We start from the raw sequence: 17,599 nt of genomic DNA, 5'->3' as shown, positions 1-17,599 counted from the left end.
CTCTCACTCGTAGGCAAGAGCCCGGACCTGTTGTCTTTGGATGCGGCTGTGCAGTGCTGGGGGTGGGGTTTCTTGTGTTTTATCTGATTGAAACCCTTTCACGTACTCGTAGGAGACAAGTCACAAAAGAACAGCTTTCTTGTCCTGGGGGGGGGGATAGAAAAACCAGTAAAAGCTGCCCCCGTGGCACCTGTACCTCCTCGCTTGCACCAAGCTGGCCACTTTCACCCTAAGGCAGCCAATGTTTGGAAGATGTCCAGGAACCTAGTGTAATATTTTGGCAGCTGAACATTGCTCTGTAAAGGAAGAAAAATTACGGAAAACTTAGAGCACAGGGAGATCATCTTTAAGTGAAGTATTTTCCTTAAGCTGTACCTAAAGATATGAGCTGGGGGGCAAAGAGGGTTGTGAAACTGAATTTATTTGTACATACGTGTCTTCCCAAGACGGTGTCAAGAGCACCGTGTGGGTGTGAATTATGTCCCGAGTGCAAATGTCCTACTTTGGTCGGTGCCCAAAGCCCGCCGTCATTAATGGAAAGGCTCATTATTGACTTTAGTGGGCATCTGGAAGACTTTTAAGAACTGACAGCAGGAGTATAACAATTGCCAGAGCGCATTACCTCGCTGGTCTGTTGAGCAAGGGCAAAGGCAGCATGGCTGCGAGCCGCGGTGCTGTGCCCGTCCTGGCCCGTGGCCCCAAGCAGCCCAACCCACGGAGCTCCTTCCCACACGTGGCCTCACCAGGGCGGTCGGTGCCTTCGGTGCGGATGCCGCAGCCTGCCTTCTCTGAATATCACGTCTCTAAACCCCATTTGTTTTTCTCCTTCGCGAGGGCTCATATGGCAGTGGTTTTCCATCACCTGCTTAGATGGCATTTAACAGCCTCACCGATATCGCGTGGTACGTTCCCCAGGCAAAACGTGCGCGGTAGACTGTGCACCGTGAGTTACACCAGTCTCACTGCGCAGGCCAGTGCAGCCAGCGCTGGGGACGTCCTCAGTCTCCCAGCCTTACCAATGTCCCCAGCTCCGTGGAGGCAATCCGTCAGTTTGCCTGAGTAAAATTGCTTGCACTCGCCGGTATTTGCAGCATCTGTAAAGGTCAGAAAGAGGAGAGCGAGCTGTCTCTCCCTCCTGGGAGCCACCTATTTTTTCTTGGGTTTTTTTTCCTCTCCTCTGCTCATAAACACCAAGCTGCTCTGCAAACCCGGCTGGTTTTCCTATGAGGTTTTGCTATGAGGTTTTGCAGCTGGAATTGCGTGCGGCTCTCCTTTCTCCAGCTCCGTGCTCGCTTTCGCAGGGCTCCAGCTTGGTTTTTGGGGTGCAGATGGTCTGGCCTGTAACCCTGCTAGAGCCAGTGTCAGGGCAGGGGTTTCCTGTTTTGCAGGGACTGCGCTCACCCGCGTGGTGAAATTTCTATTGTGTTTGGGTTGCCCTCGCCGCGGTGATTCATCACTTTGGCCGAGGCAGAGCGTTTCCTCCCCTCCTGCAGGGCAATGCATGAGTTTTCGCTCCTGCGGGATGCAGCTGGAGCAGGTCCTGGAGCCATCGCTCTGGGACCTGGCCCCTTGGTCCCAGCATCCAGCTGCCCTCCAGCCCGCTGACCCAAATGGTTTTTAACCCTTCAGTTTCAGGGAAGGGGAAAACAAGCTGCAGAAAGCCTTACCGGCTCGGATGGAGAACGACCGTGTCTTCGGTGACCTGTGGGGGAAGAGCGACATGCCTGTGGTCCTGAACAACCCCTACTCCGAAGCAGAGCAGGTAAGCCTTGGTCCCAGCATCCAGCTGCCCTCCAGCCCGCTGACCCAAATGGTTTTTAACCCTTCAGTTTCAGGGAAGGGGAAAACAAGCTGCAGAAAGCCTTACCGGCTCGGATGGAGAACGACCGTGTCTTCGGTGACCTGTGGGGGAAGAGCGACATGCCTGTGGTCCTGAACAACCCCTACTCCGAAGCAGAGCAGGTAAGAGCCCATGGCTCATGCTGCTTTGGGTGGGAAGGGGGTTTGGAGGTACGTGACCCATCCTGGTGGGTTCTCACACCACACAGAACCTGCAAGGACTACATGTACTACCCCGGAGACCTTTAGCAGAGCAGGGGAGAGCCCATGGCTCATGCTGCTTTGGGTGGGAAGGGGGTTTGGAGGTACGTGACCCATCCTGGTGGGTTCTCACACCACACAGAACCTGCAAGGACTACATGTACTACCCCGGAGACCTTTGGTCCCAAGAGCTGGAGTTGATGTGGCGTAGAGCCCATTTGGTCCAGAAACCGAATTCCCCGTGTTCGGGCAGGGCCACTGGAGAACAATGCTTTTCATCCAAGGGGCCAGAGTGGGACGGGAGTGCAGCCAGGGACCAGGACTCTGAAACGTCCCTTGGGACTGTCATCCCTTTTTGTGGCAAAAAGCCGGGTTGCATTGTTAAAGTCGTTTCGATTCATATGACGGTAATTCAATAGAGCATTTCAGATAATATGTTGTACTGTGCCTTTTCATCTCCTCACACTCCACAGACATAAATTCTCAGGCTTCCTTGCCAAAAGTGGATTAACTCCATGTTTGTAGCAAAGGCAGAGGTGTAAGGCAGACCCTGCCGGGCCAGAAAGATCACCTCGGGGAACAGACGACATGCGTGAGCACTGCCAAGCCCCTTCAGGCAAACGTGTCTCCCTGATGGGATGAACCGGCAGCAGGGCAGGACACGGGGGACCAGTCTGGGGACCATTTGGTCTGCTGGCCCCACCGTATTTCTCGGGGTGAGATAGTAAGGACTGTTTTCCAAGGGAGGGGAGAAAAGTGATTTAGTGGTCACATGAAGACTTCCAAGAAAATCAGTATTTCCTCAGCTCAGGAATGTCCTCAGCAGATACCTCTGGCGGATGCCTCTTCCCAGCTCCAACGAGCTGCAATGCAACGCTCCTCGCTGACATGCCACGTGCAGAGCACCGCAGGGTGGGTGCCACTTGTGGTGTGGTTGACACCCAGATGACGAGCCTGGCCTTGATACCCAGCAGTGTCCAGCAGCACCTCCCCGGCCGTGGCTCTGCCAGTGGATGTTTTCCTATGTCACGAGCATTTTGCAAGACGCAAAGCCAGAAGCAGGGGGTGAGGTCACATGAGGTGACATGGTCCCTTCGTGCCCATGGAGGTGACATGGTCTTGGCTGCGGTGGTTTAACTCTGCCCACGCCCTTATTCCCCCTGTGCCAGGAGCGCCTCTCTTCCTCCGGGGACTCTTAAGTAGAATGATGTTCACGTGCACTTTTGCAGCACGCACAGTGTCAGAGGCTCATGGGACATGCTGTGCAGGTGCTGATGCACACCCAGGGCGGCTGAGATGCTCCTGACCATGCCAGATTTGCTGCATGGTTTTAACCAACTTGGTTGGGTGCTTAGATGCAGTTGGGAGGAATTTCCGTCCTCCCCTCGCCTGGCTGCAGCTCAGGATTGCAGCCAGGTCTCCCAGCAGCATAGACAGCCTTACGGTGGGTATCGTCCTGCATCGGCACACACAAATGGGTGCGTCCAAGAGCTGCAACATACTTTGTTCAGCCGCTGGAGAGATGTCCCTGGGCAGCTCCATGTCCCTCTGTGCGGTTAATGCACTGTGGCAGGTATCATGAGCCCGTCTCGCCCAAGGACAGGTCACTGCTCTGGTCCCTTTGCCCCAGCTCTGGAAAGACACTGTCTTTCTGCTTCCTTCGCTAAGCTCCTTGCATGTACGTGTCTGTTACTATAAGCACTTTATAACCTTCCGTGTTCAGAGCTTAATTTCTTTCCGTGTTAGGGCTGCCAAAACCCCCAGTCTTTAAGCTGCTATTAAACTCTTTAATTTTTTTTTTTTTTTTCACTAGATGTGCAGCTTTCTTTTTACCCTTCTTATGCCCAAATCAGTATGCCTGCTCTTCTGGAGACAGTTTGGTTTTTCCCCCATGCTGCCTGCAGCCGTTCCCCCGGGCTGCATGCGGTCAAGGCAACTGAACTTCTTACAAGCTGCAATAAATACTGTTAACACAGGGGCAAGTCAAGCCAAGTGTGAGCTTTTTATACCCGCTGTTCTTTAAAGCAGGATTTGGTGGATTCACTTGGCCAGGTGGGGAATGCTCACTGAGGCTCGTAATAAGATGCTGAAAGACCCGTTGGGCATTGATCCCTATCCCTCTTTTTTTGCAAAAACACGCAGTGTGTTTTGCTTGTTTCCCAGGAGCCCAATTCCCCTGGCCCTAAACCTGACCGATGGAAAGATGCTGTGACTGCACCAGCCCAGGTCCTGCGTGAGTCGTATTTCAGTCCATACAGATTGATTTGTTAGGAGCTCCAGGGTAACCGGCGGGGGTGTATGTCCATGTAGCTTGCAGGGGAAGGGAGTCATAACAGCTCCACGCTTGTAAGGGTGATTTACAGCTTTATAAAAGCGAAAAACACACTTTCAGCTAGCGGGGTTAATGCAGTCTGGAAGGAAATGTCAGCATGCCAATATATCTATGACCTGGGCTAATGCTGCAGACCTCATCCTCCCATAGTCGATGCATTTCAGCAGGGCAACATATGCCATCGTCACAGGGACTCCCGAAGCCCAGCTGGGACACAGGAGGAAGGCTGAGGACCTGCAGAGCCCACTCGGGTCTGCAAAAAGGGAGATGCTCCCTGCCATTCTGGCCTGAAGAAGCTCCCGGGGCTGGGTGCATTTCTCCCCTGCGTCTGTGAGAGCTGCAGACAGCTCGCAAGCTGCATGCTGACGATAAGTGCCAACACGTTCCCTTGTAAAAGATGTTTGCATAATGCATGTGCGCCCCGACTGCTACGTTAGTCTCTCCGTTTGTCCCACTCTTGAGTCACTAATATCACAGCTGCCTAATTAAAACATGAAAGGATCTCACACAACCACCCTGACAGAACCAGGGGTAATATTTGGCTTCAGCTTTTCCATGCAGGGAAGACACACACACACACACACACACACACACACACACACACACACAGAGCGCTCTTTTCCAGTCTCTTCTGGGTGTCGCACTCTCCACAGCTGCTCTGCGATGCAGTTGCCAGACCTGGCACCTCTGCTTCTTGTAGGTGGTGTCGCCTCGGCTGCCTCCAGCCTGGCTGGCACCCCAGGGATTCGGCATGCCTCTGCACCGTGGCCCTCCTTCAGCAAAGATTCAAACTTCGCCAGGTCCCGCAGGGAAAAGACAAAAAGGAAAGGGAGCAGCTTTGAGAGAGGTTTAAGGTAGAACATCCGTAGGCAGATGTTAAGCAGCTGATGTCCACCAGCTTGGACCATGAGCTTGCCCGCTCCAAGGATGGGGTCATTGCTACATCTGGATTCCTAACACGCTCTTGGGCCATACGTGCTCTAGCAAGATGTTGTTTAGCAGCACCTCTCCTCAGCTGCACTGAAGCCCCATCAGCAAATCACAGCGAACTCAGAATAAAAAAGTGGTGCTGGGTACAACCAACACCTTCTGCTTGGTACTTCTAATTTCTCTCTGGCAGGCGGAGGTACAGTTGAGGATTGGCTTTGTTTGCTTTTTTGAGCAGCAGTTTTCAGCTATGTTTTACCAATATCTCGTAGAGCTGCTCTGAGCAATCACGCTCAGAAGGAAGGTGGCAGATTATCCCCCTTGATCCTAAGGGTGGCACAGGTTGGTTCAGAGAGCACAGAACGCTGTTAGTGGCTCAGGAATGGTTTAATTCTCTTGAAAGAGTAAAACAAACAGAAAAAAATGACCAGGAACTGCCACTGCCATAATTCAGGTCAGATTCCCCAAAACTGGAAAAAAAATGAACTTAAAACCAGTACTTTTCCAGGACTATATTTAGGAGGTTTGTTTTATTTACTACTCATTTTGAGCTCTATATGAAATCTTATATTTGTTTTCTGCTGCGTGGAAAGGGGAAGCTCAGACCCACTGTGTGGTAATCTGGCTTCAGGGGCTAGGACTTCAAAATGCTCCCTGGGAAGATCACAGGATTTGTGACATGAGGAATGTCACAGAGACCCGTGACAGCATGGCCTGAGGGCGTGCAGAGAGCGGCTTTCAGAAACTGCAAGGACCAAAGAGGGTCCTACCGAAGTGCCAGGTTGTAAAGCTCTCCCTTCCCCTCCATCCTCTGTCTCTTGCTCCCAGCATATGCTTTCAGTGCATGGTATTACATTGTGAGCCTCAGGCTGCTTGACAGCAAAATCCCTATTTTCCAGGAAAAAAAGTGTGGAGCATATGGTAAAAACAAGGACTGGGCAAAAAATATGGCCAACATTGCCACCGGGGCAATGGAGTGGTGTCTCCTCAGCCCAGGCATCAGTCTTGCAATCAATCAGGCATCAATCTCTCTCTGCTTCGGAAAAGCAGAGCAATCCTCTGTCTGGCAAAGTAAGAAAAAGTTAGATCTGGAGCCTCACCTGCTTTTGTCATCCTTGTGGCCCCTGTTGCTTTCCCTCTGGGGTTTGCTCATCAGCAAAAGTGCTTGTTCTGAAACCAGAGATTCTTCCACCGTGTGCTGGCTCTTCTTCAGTTGGTCCTTCAGGCTGTAATGCTGCATTTGTACTGTTGCTGCTAGTCCATGAGCTGCAACTGTGACATGAGCCCAGGACCACCCAAAAGGAGGGTGAGGCTCTGCACAGCTCTGCTGAAGGCAGTGCCGTCTTTAAAAAACCTTGCAGGTGGATCAGAAAGGGACGCAAGCTACGGGACTCATGTAGGAAGGCTACATCAAAACTCGGTCCAAGCCCAGATCTACTTTGCAGAGATGCAAGCCTTTAAGCGGTGCCAAATATAAGCAGGTTTTGACAGGACGTTCTGGTGTGGCATCAGGTCTCCCCTTGAAACCTGCAGCAACACCGCTGCGGTTGCAGTGACTGAATTACACCCTACTATAAGGTCTGATTCCTAGAAGAAACGTCTCTGCTTTCCAGGGCCACTGCGGATCTCACTGTCCCATGATACACTGGCAGACACTGATTGCTCTTTAAGTTTTTAAGTGCTTGGGGCAAATAAAGGTCACAGTAGAAATACTAGATGATATTATCTGTGAAAACACGTGCAAATACAAGCACTTGCAGCCAGCTCTCTCATTACAAGCTCTCTGCTGGCTGAGGCTCTTCCTTATGTTGGCATATAACTCAAGACATGCTGGATGAACACACCCTGACACAGAGTGTCAGGGAGGGCTGGAGATTCAGAGCTGAGACTAAAGTAATCCAACTATGCATAACTCAGCAGCCCTCCCACTTGCATAATTTATCCATCCTTATTCCTACCATCTTCCAGCATTGATATCAAAGGAGATGTGCCTTTGGCTTGCTCGGAGGAACGGTCGGCTGTTATCTCTATCTCGCAGTGCTTGCATTAGTGAGGCAGAGCTTGGCACGTGTAAAATCTGAGCAGATGATGCTCCTTAAAAAGAAACATCTAATATATTTTAGAGAGGTAAGTCTTCCGCTGGGAAACTTGAACACAACATTCTCCTAAGTCACTTCTGTCTCTGTTTTTTAACTCCTCTTCTACAGGTTTGGCTGCTCTGTAAACAGAGATGACTTCTCAATTGCATTGAGAGTTGTTTTTTCCATTGTAGGATCCCAAATGCTGCCAATATTTGGATCGTATACCTTGTCTCGCTATATTATCACTAGGATTTAAGCACAGGCATCCACTAATACAAGAAGCTGCTTCGTGTTGTGGCCTTTGTCCTGTATCTTGTTGATGAATACTAACCTTGTGCCTGATCTTCACTGTTGTCCAGCCGACTGGGCGGCAGTCCCCAACTAAGAACACGGTGAACGGAAGTCCTTCTAAATGCCCGCGGTTTGTCAAAATCAAGAACTGGGAGACAGGCTCCGTGCTTCACGACACTCTGCACCTCAAGACGGCAATGGTGAGTAGAGTTGATAGGACTGGCCGAAAGTTGTCTGGGCATAATTGAGTGGATCACAGTGTTTCAAACCTCTGGTGCAATAAGCTGGGGGAGAGGGAAGCCCATCTGGGATAAATCAGGAAAAGCATATGACTTTATGCCAAGCTGGGGCAAGAATCTAGTGAGCCGCAGTTGTCCGTATCGGGTGGGACAAGAGATGACTGCACACGCTTGAGCTGTCTTACACATTACCGATAGGTGTGAAAACAAATAAGCTGGAAATGTCCCTGTTTGTCAAAGATGCCACCAACTTCTGCGTAGCTAATTGTTGACTTCCCCCAGCCCAGCTCATGTAACCAAAAGTGCTGCAGTAACCCAAGACACGCTCGTCTCCTTCTGTCTCATCAGGCCACCGCGTGCACCGAGCAGATCTGCATGGGCTCCGTAATGACCCCTAGCCAGCACGTCCGCAAGTCAGAAGATACCAGAACAAAAGAGGAGGTGCTCCTCTTGGCTAAGGACTTCATTGACCAGTACTACTCCTCCATAAAGAGGTAAGTATTGGCCGGAGAAGGTCGCAGGCCCTGGCTGTGCTTATGTTGAGATGTCACATATGATCTGATCTTTCACACTTGCGTGTCAAAGCAGGGTGAGATTGTGGTGCTCCACGTTCAGCTGCTTCTTCAGGGGAGTTTCATTCCTAGCATTTGTTGTGTGCCTCTGTGCAAATTACTGACCTCTCCCATTTGCACTTGGTCATCTGTTATCTGAAAGCACACACGTGTGTGTATGTGCACACATGTGCTTAAGAAAGGAAGAATTCGCTCCCAGGTGGAGAGCAGCAGGATTCCCTGCCCTCTACCCGGGTTGGTGACTGCCATCTCCTCCGTTCCCCACACGTGCAGATCTGGCTCCAAGGCCCACATGGAAAGGCTGGAGGAAGTGACCAAGGAGATTGAAGCCACTGACACTTACCAGCTGCGGGACACAGAGCTGATCTATGGAGCCAAGCATGCCTGGAGAAACGCAGCCCGCTGTGTGGGCAGGATTCAGTGGTCCAAGCTGCAGGTGAGCTGGAGACAGCTGGCAGGTTGCTTGCCAAAGGATGCACTGGAGTTTTGGAGAGGCAAAACTTGCTCTTCAAATACCCGGGGAAGCACAGCACAGGTACAGTTGGGGGTGTTCAGCACACAGCAGCTACGCTCTCCTTGACAGCTTTGGGGAGGCACAAGCTGGGAAGCCAGCAGGAGCTGGAAAAGCATCTGTGGGGTAGGTGTAGCCGAGGTGCCTGTGTGTGAAACGGGGCCACCTGGAAGCTGGCGCTCTAGAGAAGATTTTCCAAAATCAGATACTGCTCCAATATCTTACATGCTGCTTCCAAAACTGTTGCTCTGCCTGGAGAGAGGCAGCAGGACACACTCATCCTTGGTACAAAGATGCTACAGCAGGAGAAGATTTGGCTCACTGCCCTTTTGACCAGCTGGAAGCATAGGGTAGGATCTGAATTAGTGATCTCTAGTGGAATCCCTTGGTACAGAGATGATGTCTCCCTCTGTAACCTGGAGCACAGCTCAAGTGCTGCTGAGCAATTCTTGTGGCTGCTTCACACAGGGTATAGGCACCGCCTGGGGCCGGGAGGCTGGGCCTCCTTCGCTCCCAGCTCAGCCTTCAGCTCTTCTCTTCCACGGTTTCTTTTGACATATCTGAACCTTGCGAGGAGCCATTTATGCAAGAAGTTGTCTTCAAGCCTCCTGTTGACCCTCTTTCCTGGTTTCCTCGTCCTTTTGTAGATGCCCCATCCCTGGAAACATTCAAGGTCAGGTTGGACGGGGCTCTGAGCAACCTGATCTGGTTGAAGATGTCCCTGCTGATTGCAGGAGGGTTGGACTGGATGACCTTTAAAGGTCCCTTCCAACTCAAACTATTCTATGATTCTATGATTCCCCATTCTCCCAGTGGATCTCAGGCCTGACTGATACCTGTCCTATTTCAGCTTTGAGTCTTGATCTACAGGAGACAAAGGGCAGAAACCAAAACTGTTTGTGGGTAAGCCAGGAATAGCAGCAGGTTGAGACCACTGGATTGAGGAGGTTTTTGCCTGAGCAGCAGGTGACACCTCTCCAAAGCACAAGGGGCAGCTGGATTAGACATCCACGTGTTGTAAAGGCAGGGAACACATAATTATGGAGCTTCAGATACCTAACAAGTCACAGTGGCTTCTAGGGCGTTCCCTGTGCTGTGTTTCTTCTGCTTGGCTCTGCCCTAGGAGTTGACGCATCCTGTAACATCACCACAACTGCTTCCACTGTTTCAGGTGTTTGATGCCCGGGACTGCACCACAGCCCATGGGATGTTCAATTATATCTGCAACCACATCAAATACGCCACCAACAAAGGGAACCTCAGGTGAGCCACCAGGGAGTCACCAGGGTTTATAGCTGAAGGCCTCTGGATGTGTGTCAACCCAGCTCTGGGCCCTGCTGACATTGTCTCCTTTAGCAGCCTCTGCACAACAAGATGGTTGTAGCCAGCACCTGTCCTGGGGAGCGTTAGAGGGACCTGATATCAGGGGAAGGTGTCCGGCTGGTCCAAGTATATCTCTTCTTGCTCTCTGTGGGACCTCAGAGGGCAGGTTTTCCAATTATTTCTCCTTTCCTATATTCTGCATCAAATGCAGTGCACGGACTGCTCTTCAGATCTGTCTGAAACCCCATGTTAGCAGCCAGCTTCTGCCTGGAGCTGAATGACTGGAAACACCCCAAATTCCAGAGCTGGAGTGCACCTGGCCATGACTTCTTCTGGTGAAGGAAATATAATAAATGTTTGGGGCTTGTCCAAGGCACAAGCAGAGGTGGTGCACAGGACGGTGGCAGGCAGGGGCAGCACCTTTCCCCCGCAACGCTTTGCCGTTCCTCTGATGACCCCTGTCCTGTGCCCTTGCAACATCCTTGGCATTCACCAGCGCTGCCTCTTCCTTCCAGATCTGCTATTACCATCTTCCCGCAGCGGACAGACAGCAAGCACGACTTCCGCATCTGGAACGCCCAGCTCATCCGCTACGCTGGCTACAAGCAGCCCGACGGCACTATCCTGGGAGACCCCGCAAACGTGGAGCTGACGGAGGTACCGGCTGAAGCCATCCTTCCTGGGCACCATGGGCATGGGGCTGGTGGGGGCGTGCAGAAGCTCTGGCCATCCCAGGAGTGAGGAGCATGCTGGTCAAGCAGGTTTATCGCACCCACTGCAGTGCCACGAAATGAAGTTGGATTTGTCTCACCCTCAGATATTTTCCCAGGAATAAAAGCTGTTTCCACACATGCAGGAGTTGGCCATAGCTGCACTGGAAGACTCTTATTTTGCTTTTGCTGAGAAGGGGTCGCTTAGTGGTGCTGAGGGAATTGCTGCAGGAGGACATGTGTGCCCATTGCTGACCTGGGCCCAGTGGGAATCAGAAATGAGATTTGCCTCTTGCCACTGCCTGTTGGCACTGCCCGCACAGCACCAGTGCTCTGCTCAGCTCTTCCCAAACTCCTCTGCTTTTCTCACCCATTTTCTCCTTCACCATTACAGGCACAAATAGGGTAAGCATCTTTTTCAGAGCCGTGATCCTACCTGGGGATCTAGTTCTAGGCTCATTTTCAGGCCAGATCCCCCTTACATGGCCATGGGTTGGCTGTGACAGGCAACCCCATGTCGTAGCTCCCTTGGATGGAGGTTATCACTCGACCGTAAGGGCTGAGCAGAGATGCTGTTAGGAGACACTGCTCAGTGCCATGCAACTCCCTGCCTATAATGCTTGAAAAGCGGGTGATCTGCTGGGACTTCTAAACCCCACCTTTGTTTTGCCTGTAGATCTGCATTCAGCAAGGGTGGAAGGCACCACACGGGCGCTTCGATATCCTGCCTCTGCTCCTCCAAGCCAATGGCAATGATCCAGAGCTCTTCGAAATCCCCCCAGAGCTCGTGCTGGAAGTGCCCATCCGGCATCCCAAGTAAGTCAGAGTAAGCCCCGAAACTGCTCAAACAGATCAGCAGGACTCAGCTCCTCTGGTTTCACCCTCAGCCATCTCCTGTGCTTGGCCTTTCCTTGTTGTGGCTTGGGTGCTTTACCCAAGACCCTCTTCCAGGTCTTCCCTCCACCCTGATGTAAAGCTGACAGAGCCTGGAGGTGGAAAGCAAGTTGTGTCCTTGTCTCAGGGCTGGTTTCCCTTTCCTTGAAGTCTCCCAGGACTCACGCCACTCTGTAACGCTCCTGATATATCGCTTTCTCCCCATAAACAGCCCCTAAAGAAGACATTGCCTCCAGGAACCGTCCTGCTTACATGTCCTTCAGCCTGGTGGCTGGTAGCAAAGTAACCTCCTCCATTCCCCTGCCTGCATTGGGCAGGGGAGGTCTAGCTGGTTGCCTAACCCTGTTGTATGCCGGCAGGTTTGAATGGTTTAAGGACCTCGGCCTGAAGTGGTATGGTTTGCCAGCAGTTTCCAACATGCTCCTTGAGATTGGCGGCTTGGAGTTTTCCGCCTGTCCCTTCAGCGGCTGGTACATGGGCACAGAGATTGGGGTCCGGGACTATTGTGACAACTCTCGCTACAACATACTGGAGGTAATTCCCCCTCTTCGAGGAGGCCAGGCGCTCCTGGGGTGCAGTGGGTGTGTGTGAAGTTACTGGGGAGAAGGCAGGATACTGAGAGAGTGTTGCCTTGAGTGGGAGAGTACAGGACATCCAAGCCTCCCTTAGGGCAGTTACATACTCCTGGAGCTACATGGCCAAGGGTGGCATAGGCTGGCAGGGTTTTTTGTGTCCTGTGGGGCCAGCTGGTATCTAACACAGCAAGTGTGATGCCTGTTGAGCTCTCCATAGAATTCTCAAAGCGTCTTACGGATCAGCAGGCCCCTGGTCATGTGCTTGATTGAGGTCAAGTGCTAAGACGTGATGGGGCTGAGAGGGTGCTGAGGCACTTGGTGACTCCTCGGGGACATGCCTGCTCATGGGGACCCACCAGCTGGCCCCTCTGGAGCACTCTGCCAGGGCTCGGGGACTTTCCACACTGGGGGCAGGGTGAGTCAGAGACAAAGCCAAGCCATGGGGAGGTGCTGGTGCAGGGGATCTGCACCCAACAGGGGTGGCTCCTTTGCCCTTCCAAGGGGCACGCTGTGTTTCTTGGAGGCGCTGCATCCCTCCCCAGTCGCTTGAAAACCAGAGGGGTGAGAGCAAGTGTGAGTATGTGTGTGCACGCGCGCATGCCCACCTGTGATAGTGTCTGGAGGAAGGACTCCAGGTAGAAGAAACGGGCTGAGAAAGAACAGAATTTGGGACCAGCGGGGGGTCTGGCATGGGAAGGGGTTCAGGGGTCTGTTCCTCCCAGCACATGGATCACCACCGTGTCCTGCTGTCCCACGGACCCACCCATTTCCTCTCCTCCCACAAAGAGCAACTGCTCTTGATGGCCCTTTTCAGCAGCATTGAGTCATCTTCCGGTGCCCGGGGGAGGAAGGGAGGCCAGACTGGCCTTGCTCCTGTCACGGAGAGGAAAAGGCAGGACCACATCTTCTCAGAGGAAAGCAAAACATCAGCCCTTCATTGCAAGAGTTCTGCCCTGCCCTGCGGGTGCCTCGCGTCAGGCTGGGTCCCTCCTCTGGGTTCCTCTCCCCAGGCAGAGATCTTCAGTCCTTGGTTCTTGGCCATTAGAAGTGTTCACCTTCTACCATGTTTTGTTACAGCAAGTGGCCAAGAAAATGAATCTGGATATGAGGAAAACTTCATCGCTGTGGAAGGACCAGGCCCTGGTTGAGATCAACATTGCTGTGCTGTACAGCTTCCAGGTACCTGAGTAGCGGAACTCTGTTGTGTTTGGGTCAGGTTTGAGGGACACAAGTATTGGATAGGACGAGGATGGAGACATCTGCCCAAGGACAATGGCAGCAGCTGATACACTCAGCTGAAATTGTGCTGTGCCTTCCTAGTTTTGGGCTCTTCCAGGAGCCTGCAGTGAAATTTAATAATCTCTGTGTCCTGGATGTTGCAAAGACATCACTACCAGCATCTGAGCTCTGCTGGCCCAGAGGGAGTGCCCTGAGGGGGCAAGATCCAGCCCTTCTGTCCCAACCATGAGGCAAGAATTGGCCCAGGTTCTCCTCCCACTTGCACTTAAAAGTTGAGTAGCAAAACTAGTCCTTGGCAACCCGACTTCAGAGGGTGGAAGTCCTTCCCAGAGCTGGATCAGAACTGCTCCTTGAGTTGTGCAAGCCAGGAAAGAGTTCCCCAAGGAGCTGAGCGGGGGATGCTCCGTCCCGTTCATGCCATCTTAGTCTTTGCTTGGCCCATGACAAATAACAGGAGGAACAGCCATCCCATAGTGCATCTGCTCAGGAAGGACAAGGGCGGCTTCTCAGCCCTGGAAAATGGCATTGCTCGGTGACTGTGCTCCTTGGGAAGACCAGGGTCAGCAGCTACCCAGTGTCATCTCTAAAGGTACAGCCCTGTAAGACCATGGGAGTGAGGCATATTTGGGTCAAACAGCTGCAAATGTAAAATCTTGGCTTTCGCCTTCTGGGGAGTATTAACCCACAGTTGTTGGCTCTGCTCTCTTCTCCCTCCAACAGAGTGACAAGGTGACCATTGTGGATCACCACTCAGCCACTGAGTCCTTTATCAAGCACATGGAGAATGAGTACCGATGCCGTGGAGGCTGTCCTGCCGACTGGGTGTGGATTGTCCCACCAATGTCTGGCAGCATCACCCCAGTTTTCCATCAGGAAATGCTCAACTACCGTCTCACACCCTCCTTTGAGTACCAGGTACTGTCTGCTCCTTACCTTCCACCAGTGCTGCGTGCCCAAAGATACAGCCAAGAGCAGGGTGGGAGCTGGAGCTCAGAAGATGCAGGAAGGAGAGGGACACCATCTAATCCCTTCAACAAGCTGTCCCTCAAGGCAGTGAAGTCTATGAACAAGTATAATTCATGATTCCCCCTAATGTGGTGTAACATCCACCCCCTGGATGTTACACCTTTTCCCAGGGCAATGGCTTTTTGCCTCTCTGTGGGAACATGGGACATGCTGAGGCCCCAGCTTTTACCCTTGGAAGTGCAACTAAGCAGAGCTCCTCCCTTTGGAAGTGCCTAATTTTGCACTTTGATGGGTAGGTGAGGAAATGACCTGGTAGTCACTGTATCCTTCCTCCCTCCAGCCTGCAGGTTTGAGTGGATGGCTTTCTGCCAGCTTGGGGATCTAACAACTGGGGGGGGGGGCTCCTGCCCAGAAGGCCAAGCAGCGGGCTGAAATGCTGGTGCTGGAGTATTTAACACTTCAGACCATGGGAAAAAGGGCCCTAAGCAAACACGCCCTCATTAGGCAACCATCCATGCTCCGGTGGTTTTCACACAATGTGACCTTTAATCAAGAGCCCTTAAGGAACAATCACAAAACAGGAGCAGTCTGTTCGTTTCTATAACCAATCCACCAGGAACCCCGATGGTTCCTGGCCCTGATTACAGACAGCCGCCTGCGAGGGCACTGAATTCGCTTCTGCTCGCTTGTTCCTTGCTTCAGCTGCCTCCCCTTCCCAAAGGGCCTCTTAGGGAAAAAAAAACCTGTGGGCTGGTGAGGGGGAAGGACGTGTTTCCATCACCTCTCCCCTTCTGGCATTGCCTGCCTTCTTTTTGCTCGTGGTCTATTAATGCCCATCTCAGAGGTGAGAAGGCATTTGGCCAGATGCTTGTTACAAACCAGCAAGGTTTGATTATATTGCAATTTTTCTGTGCATACTCCATTGCCCAACTGCCCCAAAAAACCCACGGGGCTCCAAGGATCAGGGACCCATACAAGAGATCAAGAGCTGTGAAGAGGTCAGTTAGTCCTCCCCGTCGCGACTAGAGGAACTCAATGCTCAGTGCTGTGGATACAGCATTTCTTGAAGCTCTGAGCACTGCCCATCAGCCGATGCTGCTCTTCTCTCTCCTAGCCGGACCCCTGGAACACCCACATCTGGAAAGGGGTCAACGGGACGCCTACCAAGAAGAGGGCCATTGGCTTTAAGAAGTTAGCAAAGTAAGTCCAGTGGGCTCTGAAAAGCCCTGGAGTGCTTGGGGCTGGTCCTGATTTTGGGCAGCTCTGTTTGCTGTGCTGTTTGATAGCACTACCCTACAGATGTGTGCAAACTGATGGGTTGTGAGCCTGGATCTCAGGCCACGGAAGGCTTTAGCTGCCAAGAGGGACATTTGGAGAAACAGGCAGTCCTTTGACCACCCCATTAGACCACCAAAAGGTGTGTGACCAGGTGAATACTGGATGTTGCATATAGTCTCTTCTCCCAAGCTGGTTCCTTCTCCAGTAAGGTGGTCTTCAATGCTCAGGAATGGCTTTCTCACTTCTTGGGGGTACATTGCCTGTTTCTGCTTTCACAGCCTCCTGGGGCAGAGAGATCACCCATCACTGTTCAGGGCCATGCTGGCACGAGCGAGATGAAAATCATGTCCATATTTCTCCTTCTCCCGCTGACTCTTTAGCTACTTGAGGAGCACTTGTCTCCAGTACGTGTCTAAACCTCCAAACACCCACTTTGCAAGGAGGGGAGAGATAGGAATGAGGAGTCTCCCTACAGGTAGCAGATGGATCAGGGCTGAGCTGAGGTTTGCACTTCATGGCCAGATGATCCTAGTAATGGGCCATGCGAGCCCTTCTCCCCTGCCAAAGCTCCTAGTCAGCAGGGGTGTAGGAATGAAGTGTAATTTGGACCCTTTGGCTGATCCTGGCCTGAATGCCTCCCCCGTGGGCCATTGGCAGAGAGGTTCTTGTAGGAGCTGCTGGCTCCATGGCAGCAGAGACCTGGACCAAGACTGGGGAGGGCTGGGTCTGCCCCGGTATCTGTGGCCAGGCTGCCAGGTGGTCTTGTGCTGTTCACAGCATCTCCCCACGCTTCAGTTTCCCCGAGTCCCTACTATCAGTTTGTTCCGACTCTTCAGCTGCCACGTCTGTAAACTATTTTCCATGGTGCATCCATAAACACGATCAGCAGCTGATGAATGTGCTCCTTAGGCTGACACTGGTGCCTGGGTCTGGGCTGCAGCCCGGGGCTGGTGGAGAGCGCAGGAAGATTAATTGATCCATTGAGTTAGAAGAAACAATGATTTTTTGTGTGTGTGTGCGATTGATAAATGATTTTATAAAAATGTGAACATGGCAGGTAATTTAAAAAAAAAAAATCTCCATTGTTCCTGATGTAGGGGGGAGGAATTATTTTTGTAATTCACCATTAATCCTGCCTGGATCTGAGCTAATCAGCTGAACAAGTGGCGGACCGAGCCCAGGAGTCCTGAGTGTTGCACTTGGCACTGGCCGCAGCATGATCTTGATGCCTGTTCAGACAGGCTGTGCTGGTTCTGGCCAAATCAGAGCCTTCAAACCCGCAGTCCCTGCTCATCCTGCCCCTTCCCTCCCCTGGGGCCAGTGTAAGCCCTGGGGACAGGAGACACTACTGTCATGGGAAAGCAAAATATTAGTTGCCAACTTTAATATGCAGAACTATGCTGAGGAGTGATTGTATAGCAGCAAATATAAATGGTCCTGAGGCTGGCTTCAACACGGAGGGGAGCTGCCTGGAGGAGGCAGGACATACCAGCCTGATGGGGTTTCTACCTCTTCTTTCCTCCCCTTTTTTTTTGCCCCAAGTGATTTTCCAAACCTAGAGCATTTCTTCCCTCCTTGGCAGGAGGGGCAGGGGGAAGCTGGGCTTCTCTTCTCCTGCCAG

The 17,599-nt window shown here is 52.1% G+C and overlaps 1 protein-coding gene across 1 annotated transcript in view; it reads left to right on the top strand.

Moving 5' to 3' along the window:
• Window positions 1-17,599, top strand: part of NOS1 (nitric oxide synthase 1 (neuronal)) — a 39,570-nt gene that overhangs the window by 8,873 nt on the left and 13,098 nt on the right. Inside the window, exons 2-13 of the mRNA XM_009320209.1 lie at window positions 1,630-1,762; window positions 1,852-1,968; window positions 7,740-7,871; window positions 8,259-8,404; window positions 8,756-8,918; window positions 10,165-10,256; window positions 10,832-10,973; window positions 11,703-11,842; window positions 12,280-12,454; window positions 13,573-13,674; window positions 14,455-14,649; window positions 15,815-15,900. Coding sequence (XP_009318484.1) covers window positions 1,630-1,762; window positions 1,852-1,968; window positions 7,740-7,871; window positions 8,259-8,404; window positions 8,756-8,918; window positions 10,165-10,256; window positions 10,832-10,973; window positions 11,703-11,842; window positions 12,280-12,454; window positions 13,573-13,674; window positions 14,455-14,649; window positions 15,815-15,900 — 1,623 coding nt within the window. The remainder of the gene's footprint in view (window positions 1-1,629; window positions 1,763-1,851; window positions 1,969-7,739; window positions 7,872-8,258; window positions 8,405-8,755; window positions 8,919-10,164; window positions 10,257-10,831; window positions 10,974-11,702; window positions 11,843-12,279; window positions 12,455-13,572; window positions 13,675-14,454; window positions 14,650-15,814; window positions 15,901-17,599) is intronic.

Source organism: Pygoscelis adeliae, unplaced genomic scaffold (genome assembly GCF_000699105.1).
Source record: "Pygoscelis adeliae isolate BGI_AS28 unplaced genomic scaffold, ASM69910v1 Scaffold483, whole genome shotgun sequence".
Classification (NCBI taxonomy): domain Eukaryota; kingdom Metazoa; phylum Chordata; class Aves; order Sphenisciformes; family Spheniscidae; genus Pygoscelis; species Pygoscelis adeliae.
Note: the sequence above shows the minus strand (reverse complement) of the source record. Positions and strands in the feature narration are given on the sequence as shown.